This window comes from Chiroxiphia lanceolata, chromosome 12 (genome assembly GCF_009829145.1).
Source record: "Chiroxiphia lanceolata isolate bChiLan1 chromosome 12, bChiLan1.pri, whole genome shotgun sequence".
NCBI classification, from domain to species: Eukaryota; Metazoa; Chordata; class Aves; order Passeriformes; family Pipridae; genus Chiroxiphia; species Chiroxiphia lanceolata.
In genome coordinates, this window is record NC_045648.1 from 183,791 (window position 1) to 205,288 (window position 21,498).

Sequence of the window (21,498 nt, forward strand, 5' to 3'; positions counted from 1 at the left end):
AGACAATAAATAATAGGGTCAAGCTCTTGAAATAAACAGTTGAAGGAAGCAGGAAGAGAGAAATTCCCTCATCTCCATTGCCTCATACTGCTATCCTCCTACACAGGTAAGTGGTCTGCTCACCTGAAACCAGCAGGACAGCTCTTGGAGAAAACATGTCTCTGTGCAAGCAAGACAGGCACTGAGGAAGAACGATGCTCCTCTGTGCCAGAAAGGCAGGAAGCTGCAGCATGCAAACACGGCAGAGATGGAGCTGGCCAGAGGCCACTGATGCCCAGCATTTCTGGGAGAGCTGGCTCAAGGGGCAACCTACAAACATACACTGACCACCTTGGAAAAGGCTACTGGAAAAAAGCAGGGAGGCTTACTCTGTGAGCATTGCTGGGACACTTACATCCAGGAGCCCCCCATAGCGGAAGATACTGAGCAGGGAGTGCACATGGCTCTCACTAGTGAAGTACAGCCGTGTCCGAACGTGGCGACCTGGTGACAGGACTCCTCTTGAGTACCTAAACCAAAATCAGCCCAGACTTATTCAGTCTGCCAAAGAAATTGCCATCTATCACACAGCCACACTTCTGTATACTTAATGCAATGAGATAACCTCACACTGGGAAATGCCAAAGGCAGCAGGACAGAACAAACGGTAGGAGCATGGGGCACAGGAGCAGAAAGTTTCATGGAGTCCTAACTGAGAAACACAGTAGGGCAGTGGCTCATCACACTACACTTTCCCGTGCAGGGAAAGGGATGAGGCATCACCATCCAGCTACAAAGGGTAGAAGCTTCTGTGGTAGTGTGCTCCTGGTTGGCAGTCTCAATGTGCCTTTTCCATTTCTCTTCTAGTTCTAGGAGCACCAATGTGCTTTCCTCCTGGAAGGTCCTTCAGTGTATGCTCAGTACCTCCTTCCACACCTGTACGCTGTTCTGGCATGGGAACCACCCACTGCTCCATAGCTGCCCTCCCCACCAGCAGCAGCATGCAGCACAAGCCTTACAAAGGATGCAGTTTGTTGACAGACTCATCTTCATGGGTTCTCTGTAGGTCCAACTGGATCTTTTTAATGAGAGGAAGACAAAAGCCAATAGCAATCTCCAGTTTCTCCTCCTTATTAATCCCATATTCCTGCAGGAACAAAACAACAGATACCCTGAGCCCTGGTTCTTTGCCACATCCTCATGTGAAAGGCAGCTTGACTTCAACAGTCCTGCTTGCAGCACCACTGACTAAGCAAGGACAGGAAGAGAGATGCAACTTAGCATCTCTTGCCTTTTTTTTCCCCACATATTTCAGAGGGTTCCAAGAACCCCAGTCATGTCTGGACATGACTGTCAGTATTCTCCCAACAGCTGAGAGGTGCAAGTACCATGAACGAACCTCCAACCTATGACATGCAAACTTACACCCTGACCTGGCATGAGCATTAAAGCAACAACTGCTGTTGGTAAAGACAAAACCTGCAGTGCCATGCTGAAAACTGCATCTCACCAGCAACACTGAAAAAGTTTAGAAGACCACTTCTGCTCTACAGGGGCGCAAGTGCAGCTGGACCTTGCTGGTAGAAGCTCATCCCATATAAATGAAACTTTGCAAACTGTGCAAGTTCTAGTTTGACAAGAATAACAAACTTGTCAGAATTTCAACATAGAAATCTCTCTTCACCTTTACGACCTTGCACGTGGAGGATGGGATGTCGCAGCAGTGCACACGCAGCTCAGAGCTGTGCTGTGACACACCACAACGAACACGGAGAAGCTGCTGCGTCAGCTGCTCGTTACTCTGCCAGAATCCTCAACCATGAGCCCAGCTTTGCCACATTTTAAGTCATAAATGGTTTCGGCCTTATACAAACACTAAGACAGATCTGAGAAACACTCACTGAGATACACTGCCTTGGGGGTTAATGTGCAAGAGAACTGAGACAAAACATACAGGGAAAGGGTCAGAAATTGGTGCTACAGGCACTGTCACACAGGCTCTACCTGCGGTATGATCACATCTGCCAGGGCTTTGGAGAGCTTGAAGAGTTCAGCTGTGCCTTCCAGTTTGAGTGCACAGTTGTGCTGTACATCATACTTGATACAGTCATAGATATCAGGGATCTTGCTGATGTCATAGCGCCCGTTCTTCATGCGGAAATCTCGCTCCAGCTTAGTCCAGCGCTGCAGCATCAGTTCCAAAGTCTCACTGTGATACAGCTGCAGGTCTAAACAGCAGAGAACACCAAACCTGAAACAAATTCACATCCGACAACCACAGAATCTCAGAACAATGACTACTGCTGCAGAGGTTTCAAGCGACAGCTATGACGGACTTCTCCCAGCACAGAAGGGCTCTGATTATCATGTCACCCACACGAATCCTAGTCTGGAAAAGCCACTGGACCTGTTGCACAAAGTTTTAACCTGCAGCAACAAGCTACTTCTGAAATACTTGAGAAAAGTGAAACCATTTGCCTTCTTGCTTAGGTCTGCCATAAATCCTGTGGAACGTCCCCAAGATGCCTTTTTAAAACTCTTGTACTGTTATTGGGAAAGTTCCTAGAGATGAACAAATTGTGACTGAAAAATCTGCTGTTTACAGTCTCCAGAAAATGCCTGAAAAAAATAGGCATATCCCTCCACACTATACTGCTGCTGTTTACATTCACTTTAAACCAGGATGCACACATAATTTCCTTTGCATTATAGTTCTCTTTAACCATCGCTGAAAAGTGGAACAGGAGCCTTCTACATCAATTGCACATAGAGAATTTCGCTTCAGAACTTCTTTACTACAAACAAACATAAGCCCTAGTGGTGTTTGGGAGCTCTGAAGATGTAACAATAAAATAATCTGTTCCAGACCCTTTCCAGTTCTGATGGTCACCTGCAGATTTTGGGTCTTCCAGACGTTTCCGTATCTGGGAGGTGAGATTCTCAATCAAGGTGAACACCTGGTTACAGACCTCAACTGGGTTCTGGATAAAGGTCATGGAGTTGAGCAGAGAAGCGCTGCCTGTTGGTGCTAGCTGAAAGAAGATTCCAGCAGAGATTAGTTAGCGTCTTTACAAACTGGGATCACAAAATATCTGCCTTTTGCAGCTGTATTGCTTTCTGACTCGGGACAAAAGCTGTGCTCCTAGCTGAGCACAATAAGCTGGCCTATTCCTAGTAGTTAGGCATGTTTGAAAATCTTCCTCAGGACCAAATTCAGAGGGAGCAAACAACTGTTCCCATTAGATTGGACCTCCCTTCGCCTGCAACATCCTCTCTTGTCTCACTTTGCTTCTATGCTTGAGCAGAAGGGCTTCATAGACTTTTTAAGTAGTTCTTTGAGGTGATAAATATGTTCCTTAATGGATTTTGGTCCAGTAATCACATCTCAGAGTCTGGGAAAAACAGTATTTTCAGGGCTTGCTGGAGAAGCGGCTACAAGGCTTTCACAGCTATAGTGCCAGATGCAGCCCAAGCTCTGTACTCTGCAGCTACCAGACTCTGAGAGGACACACAAGGATTTGTATCCAAAAGGTTTGCCCACACGTGCACAGAGCATGGATCTGGAATCCAACAAGGCAGATTCCCTGCTCACAGCAGTTGGGATTGCTCTGGGCAGCCTGCAGGAAACCACAAGAACTCTTTTAGCACACTCACAAGAAAAAAATGCACTGGCACTCCTAAAGAGAGAGGAAGGCACCATGATGAATCTTGAAGGGGTCAGCAGAGCAACACTGAGGACTGTCACTCAAAGAAGAGCAGGGCCTATTCACCTGCCCACTTCTGTGCATATCCTGTAATTTTGACCAGAATTGATCTCAAACTAATCAAATACTGTTCACACACGACAGACTTAATATCAAACCACTACAGCAATGCTATTCTCCTTCCAGGTACAGGGAGCAATGAAGCCACACAAGTGCTTTACCTTTTCATAATCCTCTTCACAGAACTGAGCATCCTTTTGCATGATTTCATGCAGTCGTGCCTTCACTCTGTGCTGACAGCTGCTAAGGGAATCACTGTCACTGTCCAGCAGACCATTCATGTTGGCACTTTTCACCATTTGCACCAGGATGGGGGTCAGCTCTCCTTCCAGGGCCAGCAGACCCTAAAGCCACACAGGACAAGATTTCAGCTCCATGCAACCCAAGCGACAAACATTTCTGGTTTCAGCCAACTTGAGTGAAATCTCAACTGTCCTTGAAGAGCAGTTTTACAGTAACAGCCCCTCCTGTCAGAGGTGACTGGCATGCTTCTAGAGCTGTTAAAGTAATAGACAGCTCTGCCTGCAGCAGCCCCAGATTTGTCCAGGCAAATGTAGAGCAGCCAACTCAGTTTGCTTGAAAATGTTGATACAGCAAAGGCTCTGAAGACCAGCTAAGGCCACCACAGGATTCCCCTTGGCTCAAGCTTTAGAAGCTTTAGCTGCAGATGAACCTGTCTTCTTCCCCACTCCACACTGCACCAGATATTCAACTACTTTTTTAAATCCATCAGGCAAGGAATAACCCCTATGGCTGGGCAGCCATCCCAGAAATACTCATTCCGTAGGCAATGGTTTCGTGTGCTCTAACACCAAACACCAGAAATACTCCATGCATAACTTCTTCTCCAGTCAGAGTCCTGTCCTGGACAGGACACTAAAGGTGACAGATGTGTGCAGCTGCACCAGATGTTCAGTCCTGCCCCATACACCTCCTATTAGCTCAGTGTACCCCAGTCCATCCAACACAGAGGGGGAAGATCCTAGGACAGCTCCTTCCTCATCACCACAGGTTTTCCTTTAGAAATGGCATATTTTAAGACTAGCATAGCAGAACAAATGGATGCCCAAAAGAGAGGAAGGACCTTTGCAAAAGCTGCTGCTGTCATCTGAACTCGCCCCTCATCTGAGGCGTAGATCTTGAGATCATGGCGATAGGTGCTGTGCAGCCTGAGCAAGCCACAGCCAGGGAAACCAGCGTAATCACCTGGAACAGAGGACAACTCAAAATTCATATTCTGACACCTGCAAAACTATCAGCTGAATATACTGGTTTAGACAACAAACTTTATTGTAGTAACAAACTTACCTAGAGAATTAATCACTTTAATGTGCACTTAGGCTGCTTCAAGATCAACAGTTCTAGATATACATGAGGACTAGAAACATAATGAAGGCTTTGCTTAACTTGGGAAAGCTCATTTTGAGGGAAAAAGTGAGCATTCACCAGTCAAGTCTGATGCTGCCCAAATTCTGCAGCAAATCCCTCTAAGTAGTTTGTAAGAGTCCTGCTAGCCTGCATATTCCAGTGCAGAGTAAAGATGTGAAAAAAAAAAAATCACTTCCTTCTGCTTGTTTTCTGCACAAGAGCAGGCCCTGCTGCCCTCAGAACTGCAGGCCAGGCTGTTCAGCAGGGAACAGTTTCCAAAGTAGATCCTGTACAGCTATAACAACCTTGTGGTACAAATTGCCAGTTTATTTCTGATGGCTGAGTAAGCCACAGGAGTCAGATCAATAACGGAGGAAAGCAATTCGTGCAGTTCTTGAGTCTGACCTTCAAAGACAGTGACTATTGGTGACTATTTGCTGCTGGTGCCTTGAATCCCAGGGTGATTCTGCACAGTACCCAGTCACATTGCATGACATGACAGGGTACACTGGGAACACTGCTCCCAGCTCTGACCTCACAAATCAGAGAAACACCCTGACAGACAAGGACAGGCACTATACAGAAGTCAGATGTATGTCTTGACAAAGCTGCTAGGTATCAAATGCTACTCAAGAACACAGCACTCTCATGGAGAGATGAATGACCACATGGAGCAGAAGTCTTCAAAGCTGTGGTTCAGAATGACTCTTATCTGCACAAGGCAGTCACTTCCCTGTAGGAGGTTATCACATCAGTTAAGCATGACTTCTCTTTGTGAATCCATGCTGACTACTCACAGTCACTGGCCTATCCTTCATGTGCCCAGGAATGGTCTAACTAACTCTTCCTTATTCCAGAAGGAAATCTTCTCCAATCCAATTTAAATTTGCTTAATTAATTTGAAATGTAATTAATTAAATTGAATTAATTAAACATACAAGTCAAAGACAAGCAGTATCCAATACTAGGCTCACTGGGCCAATCCAGTAGCAGTGTATTAGTCCTGACTCAAAGGCAATCTCCAATCTCAGTCTATTTTATTTTCATTTTTGGCTCTTGTTGATTTGTGTGCATACTAGATGTTTTTCAGTGTCACAGAACTATGACGGAAATATATGGAGAAGCTTCCTATTCTCCTGTCTCAGGGCAGGATTATCTGTTTTCCAAGACAGATTTCCTCCATTCTCTACATCTGACCTAAATTCCTTTTTAATAATCCATAAATTTTGAATCATATTTGCTGCGTCAGACTGTATCTTATTAGAACAGCCTTTTTTTTTTTTTAATCCTGGCACATTATTTAAAGAAAGCTCTGACACACTGAAGTTTAACCACTGCAGCAGACCTCTCTGCTTACACATCTTTGGCTGCAAAATTATTTATTCCTGCCATGTCAACTCAAAAGAGCAAAACTAGTCCTAGAGGCCACACATAGCCACAGCCCGAGTAACCCTCACCTGGGCTGGGCAGCCTGGCAGCCACAGGGCAGGACCAGAGGCACCTGTACAAAGCTCACCTTGGCCTCCAGGATACATGCAGCGAAAGGCCCGCCCCAGCTCCTCCGCCTGGACTCTTCCTGCTGGGGTCAGCTCTCCACCCCACTTAAGCACCAGAAGAAGGGAGGGGGAGGACTCTCGGCGAGCTTCTAGGAGACAAACAGGTACTCACTACATCAGATCTCATAGCTGAGCTTGTAGAGGGAGAGGAGGGGAGGAAGAAGAGGTTGTCATCAGCACCTCACAGAGTGTTCTCAACACAAGCCTGACCCAAAATCCCCAGGAACCAAACCAGAAAGGAGGAAATTTGGTCACTACTTTTTGAAGGTATATGGTGACGTTCACAAAATTAGAAGCACAAGCCCTGTGGCACAAACCAGGGTGTACTGGTAACCACATTATGCATCACTCCAACCTGTCCTATGATGTGAGCAAAGATAAGACACGGGTCACCAATTTTTGCTTGCATGTCCAGAGGCCTATACAAGTAGGGCAGCTGCATGCACATCTGAACTCCAGCCTTGAAGATCAGGGTAGCAACATGAGGTTTCTTTACCTTCATCTTCACTTGCAGCTTTTGGATGTCCATGAGGCAGATAGGTCAACTGAACCTTACGGTTAATGCCAGAAAAATGCCCATACCTGTCACAAGGGAGAGGAGAAAAAAACCTGAAACAAGTCAATTCCACTCAGCTTTTGCCCAGAGGTCCCCAGGCCGCACACAGCTAAAGTACAGCACAGGCAAGAGACTTTCTGCTGCAACACCCATTGCCATGGAATATGAAGATTTTTGCCATTTCCCTGTGACCCAGCACACAGCCCCAGAAAAAGCCAAACAGGTCCCCCAAACGAAATTCAAAGATCCATTTACTTGCTCTTCGACCGAGAACACTCTGAGCTCTCATATCTCACTAGGGCTTTAATCTCTGCCTATATATTTAACAAGTGAATTAATGAGATCACAACAAAAAACACTCTGCCAGATGCTTTGAGGATAACTAACCTCCAATGAGCAGAAAGAGCAGGGGAGGGAATCACAGCAAAAAATGCTCCTCTGTGCTCCAGAGACACAATCTGAACACAGATATCAGCTGTGTGTGCCACAGCGAGCTGCAGTTCTGAGAGAAACCCTGGTTTTGTTTCTAAGATGCCAACCATATTGTCTTTTATTTCAACTGTATAAAACCTGAAAGGACACAAACATCTTTTCATGTTTTCTGAGCTCCTTTTTGTTAAACTTTTGGCACCAGGACAACCTTATTTAAAACAAGATTTGTTCCAAATTTATCAAAATGCTTCATTATCAACGTGGTCCCTACAGAACTCCAGTTTCTCTCCTGCAGCAACAAAAGCTCATTTTGGCCCAAAGTTGTTTAGCCAAAGATCAGACACACATAGGAAAAGAACCAGCAGGGGGTTTGATGTCAAGAAGAAAAGGTTAGGATCATGGTACCTTTCATGTACAGCTGCTAACAGGGGACAGAGGAGACCCCAGTCTGTGGGTGCCATCTGGCCAGGACACCAGCAGCACAGCTTGTTTCTGTATCACATGCTCTGAGGCAAACCCATGGTGCCCCGAGATAGGAACCCTTACATCTCCAAGACGCTCTTCAGCTGTTCCAGTTTGGATTTCCTCTCCTCAATTTCACAATCACTGTGGCTTCCCAACTCCACCACGAGCTGCCGCGCAATGTCCAGCACTTCCTGTTGGAAAGCAGACAGCAATTCTGCCTCAGACTCACCACTGTACTCCTGTGAGGACTCCTTACAGCTTTACCTAGCATCAGGTCCACACAGACACTCCTCAGAGACATGTCATTTCATAAGGCACAGCTCAGGCAGGACAAACTTTCACATGGCAGTTTGTTTCGTTCCCACCCTGTGCTCCAGTCCTATTGAGAATCGAGCAGGTACCTCCGACTGCTCCACTCCCATCTGCCACCAGAGGCAACTGCAGCAGGTGGGCAAGCTGCATCAGGCCCTACATTCCCATCCTACAGTGTACACATCAGCCCTGAGAAGTTTCCATTCTGCTCTCCTGCTGTCACCCTGCTGAGTGTGCACGGGGTGCAGAACGAGACAGGGAGCATCTGTGTGACAGACTATTGCCCTTTTGAGGGTTTTTATGGTCCCAAAGAATTGCCTTGCACTAGAATCTCTATTACCTGCATGTCCCACACAGTAACCACAGAATGGACTTCCTCACCTGTAGCTGCTCTGGTTTCTTCAGTTTCAACTTCCCTGTCTTGTAACCATCATATTTCTCAAATAATTCAAAGAACCTGAACAGACAACAAAGAATGCTGATTCATTTTCTGCTGTTTCAGTGATACAAGGAACGTCATCCCTACATGTGCATTCAGTCTCTGTCCTTCAGGGAGAACCAGCAGCCTGTTGGCTCCTCCCTGTGCTTCAGAAATTCTGAAAAAACAAGTGGTTTTCAGCATAGGACCAGGAAGCAGCCACCAGCTTTCAATTTAGTGGGGCACTTCCCTTTACAGCACCTAGCAGACCTTCACTCTCCCTTCCAGTGCTCACACAGAAGGTGCCAGGATCCTTATGGGGGAAGGGGGCTTTCTCAACTGGGCCGAAAGCATTTGCTTGGATGGAGCCAGAAAAAAAGCTCTGCCTCCCACACATTCATCCCTCTGCTCCTGCTCCTGGTTCAGAGAACAGGCCCTCCTCCCTTTCCAGCAGCACAGCACCTTCTTGCCTTGGCTCTTACCGGGCATGCTTCACTTCCATCTTCATCTTCTGCTTTGGGGTGCGATCTCCGTGCCGGATGACTGCAATAACACAGCGAAGCTCCATCCTGGGAAAACATAATGTACACCTGACCTATGTGCCCCTACACTCCAGAACTGCCACCAGGGAGTAATTTCCCATTTGTCTTTCAGTTCCATTCTTCTGACAGCTACTTTCCCCATCAGGGTCAGAAATTCTCTCAGACTAAAGCAGGCACAAGTGTCAAGGTTGCAGAAGCAGTCAGAGCTCTTCAGACCCTACCAGGTTGTCTGTTTTCATACACATGTACAAGTATGCTGAGGATCATAAAGAAACTTCTGCCTTTGGTCTTTTAGCCTTCTGTGGTGGAAAACTAGTAAGGCAAAAGGTATGAAATGAGGGGCTGTAGAGTGTATGGGTAATGAGAGTATTTCAGCTAATTGTTTCCACCCATTTCACTGGCAGCTCAACATGCACTTTCTCTAAACTAGCAGCCAGCTACAGCAATGCCCTGATCTGTTTCCTGTTCAGATCAAGAATTTGGGCCCTCTGAAAGCCACGTGAGCAGTTTCTGTAATTTCTTCAGTGACTGCTTGTCTGTATTCAGCAAACCTACATGCCATGCCATGCCTTCTGTGTGCATGGGTAAGCCTTTCTACAGGCATTCCAGGCTTGTAAGCAGCACAGCACCTGGAGGATGCTGTGCTGCTAGTGGTGTTGGGCCCTTGGACAGGGTTTGCACTTTGCCCCTCATGTAGCCATCATTGGCATTCTTTTGATAAGATTGTAGGTACTCACATAGTGCCTGAAGTTGTGGGGACAATGGGAATGTCTTCTGCCTCTGTTGGGATGGACCAGGGTATATGAAACTGGGGAGCCAATTCCCGCATGATTATATTTCTGGAAGAAATCAGAATACAACACTCACAAGAAATTCCATTCCCTTGGTTCTACACCTCCTCCTTAGCAGTCCAGCTGAAAGACTTGAAGAGAGACACAGAATTTCCCCTCACTTTCCTTGGAGAGACACCTATTACACTGTGGGCTAATCAGGGCACCCCAAAGGGGCACCAGTTTCCCTCACATCACCAATACTGTAAGTGAGCTTATCAAAGAAAAGTCCTGTGAGATATACCTAGCCGTAGACAAAGATAGGACAGCTAATGCCAATGTAGGCAGGAACTCCAGGGGCTAAAATAATTAACCCATTCCTCCCAGGGCCAAGCTTTCACCTGCTGAACAAATGACCCAAATGAACCATCTGCAGACTTCTCCGACATACTGACCAGGACTCCATGTTCATTTTACTTTGCTGTGAGTTATCTTACTCCCTTATCAAAATCTGAATTGTACATACCCAAGGATTTTGGCACAGTCATCATAATACTTCATGGAGTTCTTCACAAAGCTGAAGCCATTCACATCACAAACAAAAGAGTGGCCGTTGGCCCGCAGGAGGTCGAACCCGCACACAGTTTGCTGAAGGAAGAAGCAGAGGACACAGGACTTGGGCACACAGTGAGGGACCACCACCACCACAGTGGGGGACAGCAGCTGCCCTGCCAGTGGGGCACACACAGACCCAGCCAATGCTACCAGTTCAGCCCCGCTGGTGCTGCAGCCATCCTCCACTCTGTGCCCACCTCACGAGCCTCCAAGAAGTGTGAACACGTGCCATAGCCACGAAGGGCCAGGCCCTTCAGAGGAACCTTTTCACCCCCATTGCTGTCCAAAGGCCCAACCCACAAACCCCCAGATGAAGCTGACCCAGAACCTCCCAGAGCTCTAGAGGCCTAAAACAGAGCAGCTCCTGGATCTTCTGCTCTTCCTTCCAAATCCAACCATCTTGAACCAGACTGATAAGCACAGACAAGAAGTGGTGCCGGCAAAGATACCCATCATGTGGAAAAGGCTACAAGGTTGACAGGAGCCCAAATCTACATCAGCAAAACTACATGGGCTACTGATTACAGTGAGGCAGGAACAAGGAGCCAGTGCTGCTTCTGCTGACATTGCTGAACACATCATGGAACCATACCTAGACTCACACACACTCTCTACCCACATGTAAAATAAAACATAAATCTGCACCAGAGGCAGATAAAAAAGCAAAAAAGAAAAAAGAAAAGTACCAAAACACCACAGAAAAATATAGAAAATTTTCACATAAACAAAAGCAGGAAATAGTAAAGGCAGGATGAGCACAGGTCAGATGGAGAGCAGCGTGCTCAAGATCCAGTATTAAACGCTCAGATGTATGTGGGACACCAGGCACCTGCCAGCACAGAGGGCATTTGCTGCAGGCCTCCTGCCTTCCCAGTCACCTCTGCCCAGCAGGACCAGCAGCTGGCATCAGGCATGGAGGACTGCCATGCCTGAGACACGCCAGGGTGACAAGTTTTAACACTGACCCAGATATGGATCAGACACTCACGGAGTCCTGCTTGCACATGAAAGAAAATACAGACCTTGAAGGCTACACAGACTTTACGGGCAACGAGTTTCTCCATGGCAGTCAGCATGACTGGGTAACGGATTTCCTTCCCTTCGCTGTCCCGTTCCACTTTCCCATCCAAAGCGGGGGATTTGCGAGCCTCTGCATGGGCATAGTCCGGCCCAACAGTGTACACCTGCAAGAGACAGAGTTAAACCTGACACAGGCACCTAGACTAACTGCACCTTCCAGAAGGTATTTCTGAAGCAGACACAGAGAAGGAGTTCAGATGGTCTCACACATACCTTCTGGTGTGACCTACAGAGCACACACTTCGCTTTGGGGCCCAAGCTGCGCAGTCAGCACCTCACAGCTTAAACACACACTCCAGAGCCTAAGCAGGACTAAGCAGGGCTCCCCAGCCTTCAGCTCTCACAGGCCTGGAGAAGGAAGGAGCTGTTCCAGGCTTTCCCTTACCTTTACATCAGTGCCATCTGTAGGCATGAACTCCTCATAAATGTAGGAGCCTGTCTTCCTCACACTGCTCTCTGGTGAGTATACGCTGCTCCGGCTGCCAATCTGAGAGTACAGAATAAACACCTCAGGGGAGAACACCAGGCTCCCTTTTTTAGATGGAACAACAAAATTAAGAAGTTTCATTCCACACGTACAGAATTAGTGGAATTAGTGGAGAATTAGCCTCTCAGAACCCCCAGTTGTTACAGTACACTTTTTTTTACTAGAGGACAAAGAGACTGCAAAACATGGGCAGTAAGTACGTCATTTTCCAGGCTTTAAAGAGGAGAAAAGCTATTACAAACCATTAGGTTGACTCCAATCACTTCAGTGATACGTAACAAAAAAAACAGTGGACAAAGACATAAAAAAAGGAGCCTAATAGGCAAATTAAAAGAAACGATGACAGGTGATAATCCAACCTATCTAACTTCCTTCTAGAATGGGGACTGATCTTATCAACATCAAGGATAATGTTTTCATCAGGCTTTAGATACAATCTCAAGTGGCATGCCTGTATCTTACCTAAGGGAACAATCATTTTAGAATTATTAACGGCAGATGCATAACTGATTAGAAAAAAGATACATCACAGATACAACTGTTCACTGGCAAAGTGGGAGAAGTGAGTAAGGGCAGATTTACTGTGGAATCTAGGAATAAATACTGCCTTTATCACATGTGCAAGCTACACTAAGCTGAGAAGGGCAGGAATAATGTTAAAGGATAGGAAGAGAATTTTTTTTAAAAAATCATCTTGATAAACCCAGGAAGTGATCTGAAAAAAGCAACATGCAATTCAGAAAGGACCACAGTGCTCCATGACTGCTCAAAATGGGACTCAGGTCACACAGAGGATGGGGAAGGTGAAGTCAGCACTACCAGTAAAATACGTCCTTCTGTGATTCCCAGGTATATGAGGTTGAACAAAAAGTTCTAAGAAGGTCTAGACTTCCATAACACAAAACCTTTATTTCCCCTTCACTTGCCCTAACACTCCTTGCTGAAGCCATGTGGGTCTCAGACCCACAGATCTGTTGGTTTCAACGCCAGCTCTGGGGACCCCTCCTCACCTTACGGAAGAGCCGCTGGCTGCCCCCACCTGCTGATGTTGGGTAGTAAATATACACATTGTGGTCTTCGGCACTGACTGGCTTCTCTACAAATGGCTTTGGGAAAACAGCTCCGTTCACCTCCACGTGGTCCTCTCCTTCCACCAAGTTGCACTCTGAAGACAGAGCACAGCAGCAGCACATCAGGAAAGGTGGGACAGCCCTAGTGCAGAGCCACAGCCCCTTCCCAACCCATCAGCCAGCTTTGCTGTTGGGACCTTTATTCACAAAAAAACCCTCCAGACTTGTGAGTCAGGCCTCTTTGAGGTGACTACCAGTGCCTGTTCTCTGCGGAGTATGTTAAATAGCACAGCCTGGGGAAATGGCTTTCAGTAGAGCCTGGACACTGACCTTCCGGTCTGTCAGGGTCTCGATTGAGCACAGCATAGCGAGGCAGGTCTATTCCCTCTTCTTGAAGGATTCGATACACTTCACGCCTGTAGAGGACAGACACAGTGTCAGAAGAGTCTAGAAGATCCTCAGTACATGTCAATGGGAAGACTTCATTCCCACTGATGACAAACAAAGTCAAATGAATACAAAAAAGCCTCAAGACAAAGTGCAAACATTTCTCAGCTCATGCTCTCTGGATGAGACCTACAGGCTATGGGGTTTGCCTCAGTCCTATTCTAGACACGGATGCCCCAGAGTAAATCTCTACCTGGCCTAAGCATGGGTGCTCAATTATTAGCATACGCTCAAAGCACAGCAGCACATCCAGTACACACTACCTGCCCAGACCTGCCCTCCTGGAGAGCGCCCTGTCATGCCAAGCTGCCCAGTGCCTAAGCCAAGAAGAGGCAGCAGAGCCTTCTTTCATCCTGTGTCTTTCACTAGTTACACCTTGGGGTGCCTGCCAGCAACCCCGTAACTACGCTCACCACCCCAAAGACAGGGCAGGAGGTTTGGGGTCTGTAGGAGCCCTACCCACACACAGCCAAAACAGCCTGGGTGTAACAGCTGAAGTATGTGGCTGTTGGTGGCCTCTACCAACAGATGACTGAGAAGCCTCAAGTGTCTGACCAACACATCTTCCACACAATCTGACTTGGCCTTGCTCCTAATTTCTGACTCAGAGGCCCATCTTACCACTTGGTTCTTCTGCTCAAAAACTACTTTTTTCTTTAGTTGTGGCAGCCTTGTTCTGTGAGAACTCTTCCACTTCCTACTTCCCATCCATTCCTTACAAGACATTTGCACCAGAAAATGAAATATGCCAAGTCTCAATAGTTTTACCCTCAAAGCTATTCCCCTCCATGCTTTGGAGGAACAACCCCAAAAAGCCACAGCTAAGATCCCCTTCCTCCCACCTCACTCATTTGCTTGTGGCCAGGAAGATGAATTCTGCACAGTGTGCTGAGAAGAATCAGACAGAGGAAGAGGGAAGGGGCTTTAGTGGTTTGGATACCCACCTGTCCTGGATATAATACTGCATATCAAGGTCATTGATCAGAAATGGCTTGCACAGCTTGGCATAAGCAACCGCCTTATCCAGGGGGAATCCTGAAATACAGGGCAGGGACAGAGGGGAAGGCTGAGAGCAAGCTCCCTTGCCCACAACTCAAGCAGGCTAAGGCCTGCTACAGATGTGTTACCTTTGGAGTGGAAGGATATCAGACAGTCACAAGAGGGCCAGTTCTCCACCGGTTCGTTCAGAATAACATCTTCCCCCATGATCACCACTGTGATGTACTCAAACTTGCACAGACGCTCTAGAATCTGTGTCATGGGCTTTGACTTGGACTTTTTGGTCATAGCACAGATTCCCACCACAATCTGCCGTTCTGGTGGCTAAGGGAAGACAGAGATCAGTTTAGTAAAATTTAATATAACACTGAATAGTGGCCAAAAGCAGTTGGGAGCTGGAGATCATTCTCATATTCCTGGAGGTTACAGAAAAGAATAAATGTTTCTCTTCTGCAGAGACACCTTTGCCCTTTTCACAGGTCCCAGAGTTTTCCTCAAAAATTTTCCTGGTGAAACAGAAAGGTTTACTGGAGTGTCAGGGTTAAGTTTCTAGGACAAAGAAATCCGCTATTGTCCCTGAATCAGACCTGCAAGCGAAAATGTGGATTTTCTGAGGCAGCACGACAACAGTAATGTGCCTTGTCAGAAATGCCACTGCCACAGCTGTGCCTCACAGCCAGAGCTGTGTCCCCTGCAGTCCCAACTGCCTGCAGCTCAGCAGTAACCACGCACAACGTAGCTGAGACCCAGGGATTCTGCACAAGTGCTCCAGCCCAGAACGCTGGGACCTCCTTACCGACTCCTCCTCTTCATCATCTTCAAAGAAATCGGTTTCGTCCGTCTTCATGTTTGATCCCAGAAATTCTGTCTCATCATCTCTGGAACCAACAACAAACCTGGGAGTGGAGTTCTCTCCCTCACTGGAGGTCGTCAGGGACGACATTGCAGCTTCGGTGGCCAACCATCCCGCTCTGGAATGACAGCGTGCAAAAGGGAGAGAGAAGTCAGATGCGGGGTGATCCTGGGACTGGCTGCGTGACGGATGCAGGGGATGGTGGGGAGGGCAGGGACTGATCTGGTATGAGGAAGCCCAGGGATGGTGCTGCCCAACACAAAAGGAGGGAGCAGGAGGAGACCCTCAGGGTGGGAGGGGATCTGGAATTCTGTATCATTTTAGATAGGCAGCTCCATTTTGCAATCAACCCCCTTGCACTAGAACAGTGTCCCCACCAGCACTGAAATCGTGTAACCCTTACAGTGATGCATGCTCCAGACGTTGCCTAAATTGTGGACAGGGACAGGGGACACTCTCACAGGCTCATATGCCCGAAGACATCAACTGGGACTCCAGAAGTCAGGATAAAGCTCAGGACAGTGACAGTGACTTTCCAATCACCAATTTTCATCCTTTCAGCTCAAGAAGACCTACAGTAACAGAGAGATTAGTTTGAGAGGTGCAGGAGTTTGCAGGGAGGAGGGAAAAGGAAGAAGTGACAACTCTGTGGCAGAGAAAGAGGACACAGAGGAAGCATCAGCAACAGTCTGGATTGCAGGTCAGGGTGTCTGAGTTTGCAAGATGGCTCTGATTCACTACATGGCCGAATCATAGAATCACAGAATATGCTGAGTTGGAAGGGACGGATCAGGATCATTGAGTCCAACTCCCAGCCCTGTGCAGGTCACCCCAACAATTCTACCATGTACTGACAGCATTGTCCAGACACTCTTTGAGCTCTGTCAGCCTTAGGGCCATGACCTGGGGAGCCCGTTCCAGTGCATGACCACCCTCTGGGTTTAAAATCTTTTCCTGATATCCAACCTAAACCTCCCCTGACACAGCTCCAGCCATTCCCTTGAGTCCTGTTACTAAGTCTTCATGAGAGTGAAGAGATCAGTACCTGCCCCTCAGCTGCCCCTCAGGAGGGTGTCAGACCCCAGCAAGGTCTGACCTCAGTCTCCTCCAGGCTGAACAAACCAAGTGCCCTCTGCAGTTCCTCATAAGACTTCCCCTCCAGACCCTTCCACATCCTTGTGGTCCTCCTTGGATGCTCTCCAATAGCTTAATGTTTTTTTTTATATTGTGGTGCCCAAAACTGCCCCCAGAACTCAAAATGCTCCGCATCAGTGCAGAGCAAAGCAGGACAATCACCTCTTTTGACTGGCTGGCAAATACATGCTATGAGTTAGAAATGCCAGGAAAGGAGCATGTCCTGCAATGTCACCTACAGTAGCAGCACTGCCTGCCACAGAAGGGACAGAGTCTGAACACACTGTTCCCCTGACCTGTACACGTCAAGGACACAGCTGTTCACCTCTGACCAGAGCTGCACCCACACAGGTGTGAAGCGGGTGCCTCTCACTGTGTTTTTCCCGACTATAAAGTGGCCAAAAGTATTCCTCCTGCATAAGTGCAACCTTGAGGACAGGACATTGTGAACACCTCATGTTATTAAGTACTTCCTAAAAACGGACATGAGACACTCTGCATTGCTTCTCATGTTCTCACATGATTTCCAGCATTCCCCAGACTAAGAGTTACTGTATTTCCTCCTCTTTTGTGATGCATTCCCTCACAGCCAGGATACTGCAGAAGACCAAACTGCCACATACAGCTGTCAGTTCCCAGTCCTCTGGCAGCAACAGGAGGCACACCCCAAGGCCATCAGCCTGCTACCAGCACAGCATCGGGGCAGGTGAGAATCCCCTCACCAGGAACAAGAGCAGAAGATTGTCTTAATCCATCTGAGCAGGGTGGGAACATGTAAAAGAAATAAACACACAGAACAATCCATCTGTATGTGAAATCCCCTTGGAAATCAGGGTAGAATAATACAGACCTCCAGGCAGAAAGGCAGAGTGCTCCCAGAAAGGGCAGGAGATGTAACACGTAAGTGCTCAGAGAAAGTGCTGGAGCAGAAGTACATCAGACAAGAACCCGCAGTCGCACTATCAGGCACTGGTTGGACACAAACCCATCGGATGTCACGTCAGATCTACTGGGGGAGCTGATGCCAACCCAACAGGAACCAGAGAGGGACACAAGAAGCCTGGACTTTGTACCTACCACACCAAGGACGATCTCCTCCACCTAACTCCCAGCTGATGCCCGTGCACCAGGCCCAGTGCTGCTGCTCCCACAAAAGCCTCAAGACACAGCACACACCTGGCACAGAAGTGACCCAATCAGAGAGAGTTAGAGCTGTAACTCACCATCAGCGCTCGCTGCTGATTGGAGCAACAGTGCTGGCAGACCAGGCTATAAAGACATTTACTGTGTCCCCCATATAGGCCTTCTATCTCCACAGGAGGACAAGAGTACGATTCCCAACATGCTCAGGAACCATCTTCATCCCTATGCCCTGCTGCCTCAGCATGCCAGTGCAGAACAAGTCCTTAGCAAGTACACTATCAGCTTGATGGCTGATGATTTAATGAAGAGAAGCAAACCACGCAAGAGGAGGAGGGTTATTTTCTCCAATCCCTTACTCTCCCCTCCCTCCTGGAAAGAAAACAGATCAAGCAGCAGGGAAACCTTTGGCCTAAGAACTAAGATACCAACGACTTCTGTACACTCCTGCTCCTATTCCAGAAGAAAAGCCTCTTCTTTGCTCTATAGCTGTGTCTCAAGGTTATGACACACTGTACTCAAACCAGATAAAAACTCAGAGCCTCACTGAAGCTGACAGTTACTGATATCTGTGGCATTAACAGGGAAAGCCTCATGATCTCAGGTGTGGGTAGGGGGAGAGGGTTAACCAAAAACCTTTTTCAAGTTTTTCTTAAAAGAAGATCCTTTACCTGACTAGATTTATACCAAGTGACTACACTCTTGATGAAACAGAATTTTTAGCTACAGGCATAACTACGGCATTGAAAACTCAGACTGCTGTTCTTAAACGGACACAGGCAAGTGGAGCTCTGTTCTGGTATCGAAGGACAGTAAGAGGAGGTTTGCCCACAACACCTGAGCCAGCTCTAGTGCTGAGCTGTCATAGGGTTCATGCACCAGGACGGTGGCAATTGCCCTTACACAACCCTTACAGGGTCTTGAGTGTCACCCAGCCCACACCTCATCACACCCAGGGCTACAAGAGGCACCAACTACACAATGCTGATGGTTCATCATCATCCCTTTTGCTTGCTGAGCTAACTGCTCCTGGAGACCACATATTCAGCCCAGTTCCCAGTTGCTGAGAGTGTTATGGGCCTCACCTTTCATTTATCACAGCAAGAAAATTCAGTGTTGAGTTAATGCTGCTGGTTGTGTTGTCCAAGGGAGACAAAAGCATTAACACAGCTCTGGCACAAGCACACAAAAGGTAAAGGTGGTTCTGGCTTTGAGTCAGAATATTCAGGCTTGGTAGTCCTGCCACAGATACAGGAGGAAGTACACGCCAGCCGCTGCAGTTAATACTTTCTTGCTGCACTTCCAAGAAGGGCAGCTGTGATCTGCTGCATAATCATACCAAAGGTTATTGTAATCACCCAACAGCAATCAGAACCTGCTGACACAAAACCTGAAATGGAGCCGTACACCTTGCCTCTGAGAGCCCTGGGACTGATTCAGCTCCCTAGACTGCCCTGTATTACTGATAAGAAATGAGATAGTAAATGGCTTTCCAGTTCCTGAGCAGATTATTCTGGTGCTGTTTAGATAAGGGTGTTCACAGAGTAAAGAGACTCTTTGTGCCCTGCTTCTGAGGTACCAGACATTTAAGAGAGAAGGTCTTATATTGACTTTGAATTCGGTGTGGCATTAACCACCAAAAGAGGGGGTTTGGATGTTGGAGTTTTGTTTCATTTTTTTTTTTAAACAAAATGTGCAGATGCAGGTGCAGTCTCTGCAGTGCCGGGCTGATGGATGGGAACACAGCTGGTCATATCACTGGTGGCAGTGGAAGAGGCAGCTCTGGAGCAGCGCCCAGGCCTGGGCACCCCAGGGGGCACTGGGCAGGAGGCCCGAGGAATTCGGGGTATCTGAGCATGCAGACAGGTTGCAAGGATGATCCAGCTTAGAGCCCCACAGCCTGGCCAAGCCACGTCAAGCACCTGCAGGATCACGACCTTTGAGAATACACATAGCTGGTATTTAAAAATACTAATACTGGCACTGTCTTGTAGAACTGCCTGAAACTATTGTGGGCCCTACAACCAGCCAACCAACCCAAAAAACCCAACCCTGAAAACTTAGGCCCCAAGCAGTGAAGTACCTCTGCATGCATGACCAGTGACACACCTTTGCCCAAAGAGTTACTTCCACTGCCACAAGGGCTGTTTGCATTAAGGTTAACTCCATACTTACAAAAGGTGACAGCTGTGTTCTTATCATGGACACTTAATTGCTTCAGAAGAGAAAAACCACCAATACCAGGGCTAATAATTAAAGCTATTTGGATCTGCCGTATCACAGAAATCCCTCTGTTCTGGTAACACAGGAGCTCAAGGTGTTCACAGCCAGGAAGCTGAAGTCAAGTTCAGCCTGTGCAAACAGCATTTTCAGTTAAGGGCGAACACACCAAGAGCTGCAAACCCAGAGTGCAGAGCCTCGCACGGCTCCTGCCCAGCTCCTCCTGCAGACCCCGGGCAGCCTCTGGGTTCACCCCGCACACCGCGCAGGGCTGTGCCTCGCCTACATTGTTCATAACGAGATATTTAATGAGATTCACGAATTTGCAAAGCGTGAACCTCCTCAGCACTGGAATTCTCCCAACACGGTCCCCATCCGTGAGGGTTTATTGCCGCGGGGCCGCTGCCGCTCCGCCCCGCACACACCGCGGGGGCCGCGCAGACCCCGGCACGGGCGGGACAGCGGGCCTGGGAAGCGGGGCCGGCGTCGGCCCGGGAGAGCGGTGCGGCCCCAAGCAGCCACGCAGGCGGCGGGCCGGAGGGCAGGCACCGGCACCGGCACCGGCACCGGCACCGACAGACCGAGCGGCGGCCCCGAGCGGCCGGGCCGAGCCCCGCCCGCCGCTGCGCCCGTGCCGGGCGGAGCTCCCGCGCCGCGGGGGGGGCCGCTGCTCCGGGCCCCGTAGACACGGGCGGGTGGCGGCAGCGGGCCGCGGGGGCGGCAGGGCGCCGGGCTGCGCTCGACGGGGTGCCGCTGCTGCCGCCCGCCCGGCGCTCTCCGACAGCCGCCAACAAACCGGGCCCAGCAGCGGCGCAGCCGGCCGCCCCACCCCTCCTTCAGTTCGCTTGCCTTCCCTCGCCGGCGCCGGCGCCGGCCCCGCCTGCCCCCGGCCCCCCGGCCGCCCCGGGGCCGCCCCGGCGCCCCCCCGCCGGCAGCAGGGGGCGCCACGCCGGGAGCCGCCATTTCCCTCCGCTCACCTGCGGCCTCCGAGCGCACCCTGCGCTGAGGGCGCTGCGCCGACCAATCACCGCCTGCTGACGGCCGCAGGCAGCCAATCGGCGCGGAGGGGGCGGGACGGCCGGGACGCGGGCGGACGCGGCGTGGCGGCCCCTGGCGGCGGCGGCGGGAGCTGGTGCGGTGCTGGGCGCGCCGCTCGCACGTGGGCGCGGGCCCCGTGCCGGGTCCGCGCTGTAACGGCAACCGCGCGGCTGCACCGGGCGGGACACGCGGCCGTACCGACTGTACCGGGCTGGGCGCGCGGCTCTACCGAGCAGCCGTTTCCCGTGTGCCG

At 49.0% G+C, this 21,498-nt stretch overlaps 1 protein-coding gene across 11 annotated transcripts in view; it reads right to left on the reverse strand.

Moving 5' to 3' along the window:
- PPIP5K1 (diphosphoinositol pentakisphosphate kinase 1) overlaps nt 1–21,498 on the reverse strand; it is a 47,353-nt gene that overhangs the window by 25,161 nt on the left and 694 nt on the right. For 6 of the 11 annotated variants that reach the window (XM_032699873.1, XM_032699877.1, XM_032699875.1 and 3 more), the window contains exons 1-22: nt 21,185–21,252; nt 16,117–16,285; nt 15,657–15,831; nt 14,989–15,184; nt 14,806–14,896; nt 13,745–13,830; nt 13,355–13,509; nt 12,243–12,344; nt 11,800–11,961; nt 10,689–10,810; nt 10,130–10,231; nt 9,333–9,419; nt 8,814–8,889; nt 8,202–8,311; nt 7,164–7,249; nt 6,628–6,756; nt 4,828–4,949; nt 3,905–4,087; nt 2,870–3,011; nt 1,984–2,207; nt 999–1,126; nt 395–509 (exon numbers count right to left, since the gene is read on the reverse strand). In XM_032699873.1, the coding sequence (XP_032555764.1) occupies nt 395–509; nt 999–1,126; nt 1,984–2,207; nt 2,870–3,011; nt 3,905–4,087; nt 4,828–4,949; nt 6,628–6,756; nt 7,164–7,249; nt 8,202–8,311; nt 8,814–8,889; nt 9,333–9,419; nt 10,130–10,231; nt 10,689–10,810; nt 11,800–11,961; nt 12,243–12,344; nt 13,355–13,509; nt 13,745–13,830; nt 14,806–14,896; nt 14,989–15,184; nt 15,657–15,803 (2,565 nt within the window). In that variant the 5' untranslated portion in view covers nt 15,804–15,831; nt 16,117–16,285; nt 21,185–21,252. Of the gene's footprint in view, nt 1–394; nt 510–998; nt 1,127–1,983; nt 2,208–2,869; nt 3,012–3,904; nt 4,088–4,827; nt 4,950–6,627; nt 6,757–7,163; nt 7,250–8,201; nt 8,312–8,813; nt 8,890–9,332; nt 9,420–10,129; nt 10,232–10,688; nt 10,811–11,799; nt 11,962–12,242; nt 12,345–13,354; nt 13,510–13,744; nt 13,831–14,805; nt 14,897–14,988; nt 15,185–15,656; nt 15,832–16,116; nt 16,286–21,184; nt 21,253–21,498 lie in introns of those variants that run through there. The other 5 variants (XM_032699869.1, XM_032699876.1, XM_032699871.1 and 2 more) reach the window with 4 other exon arrangements.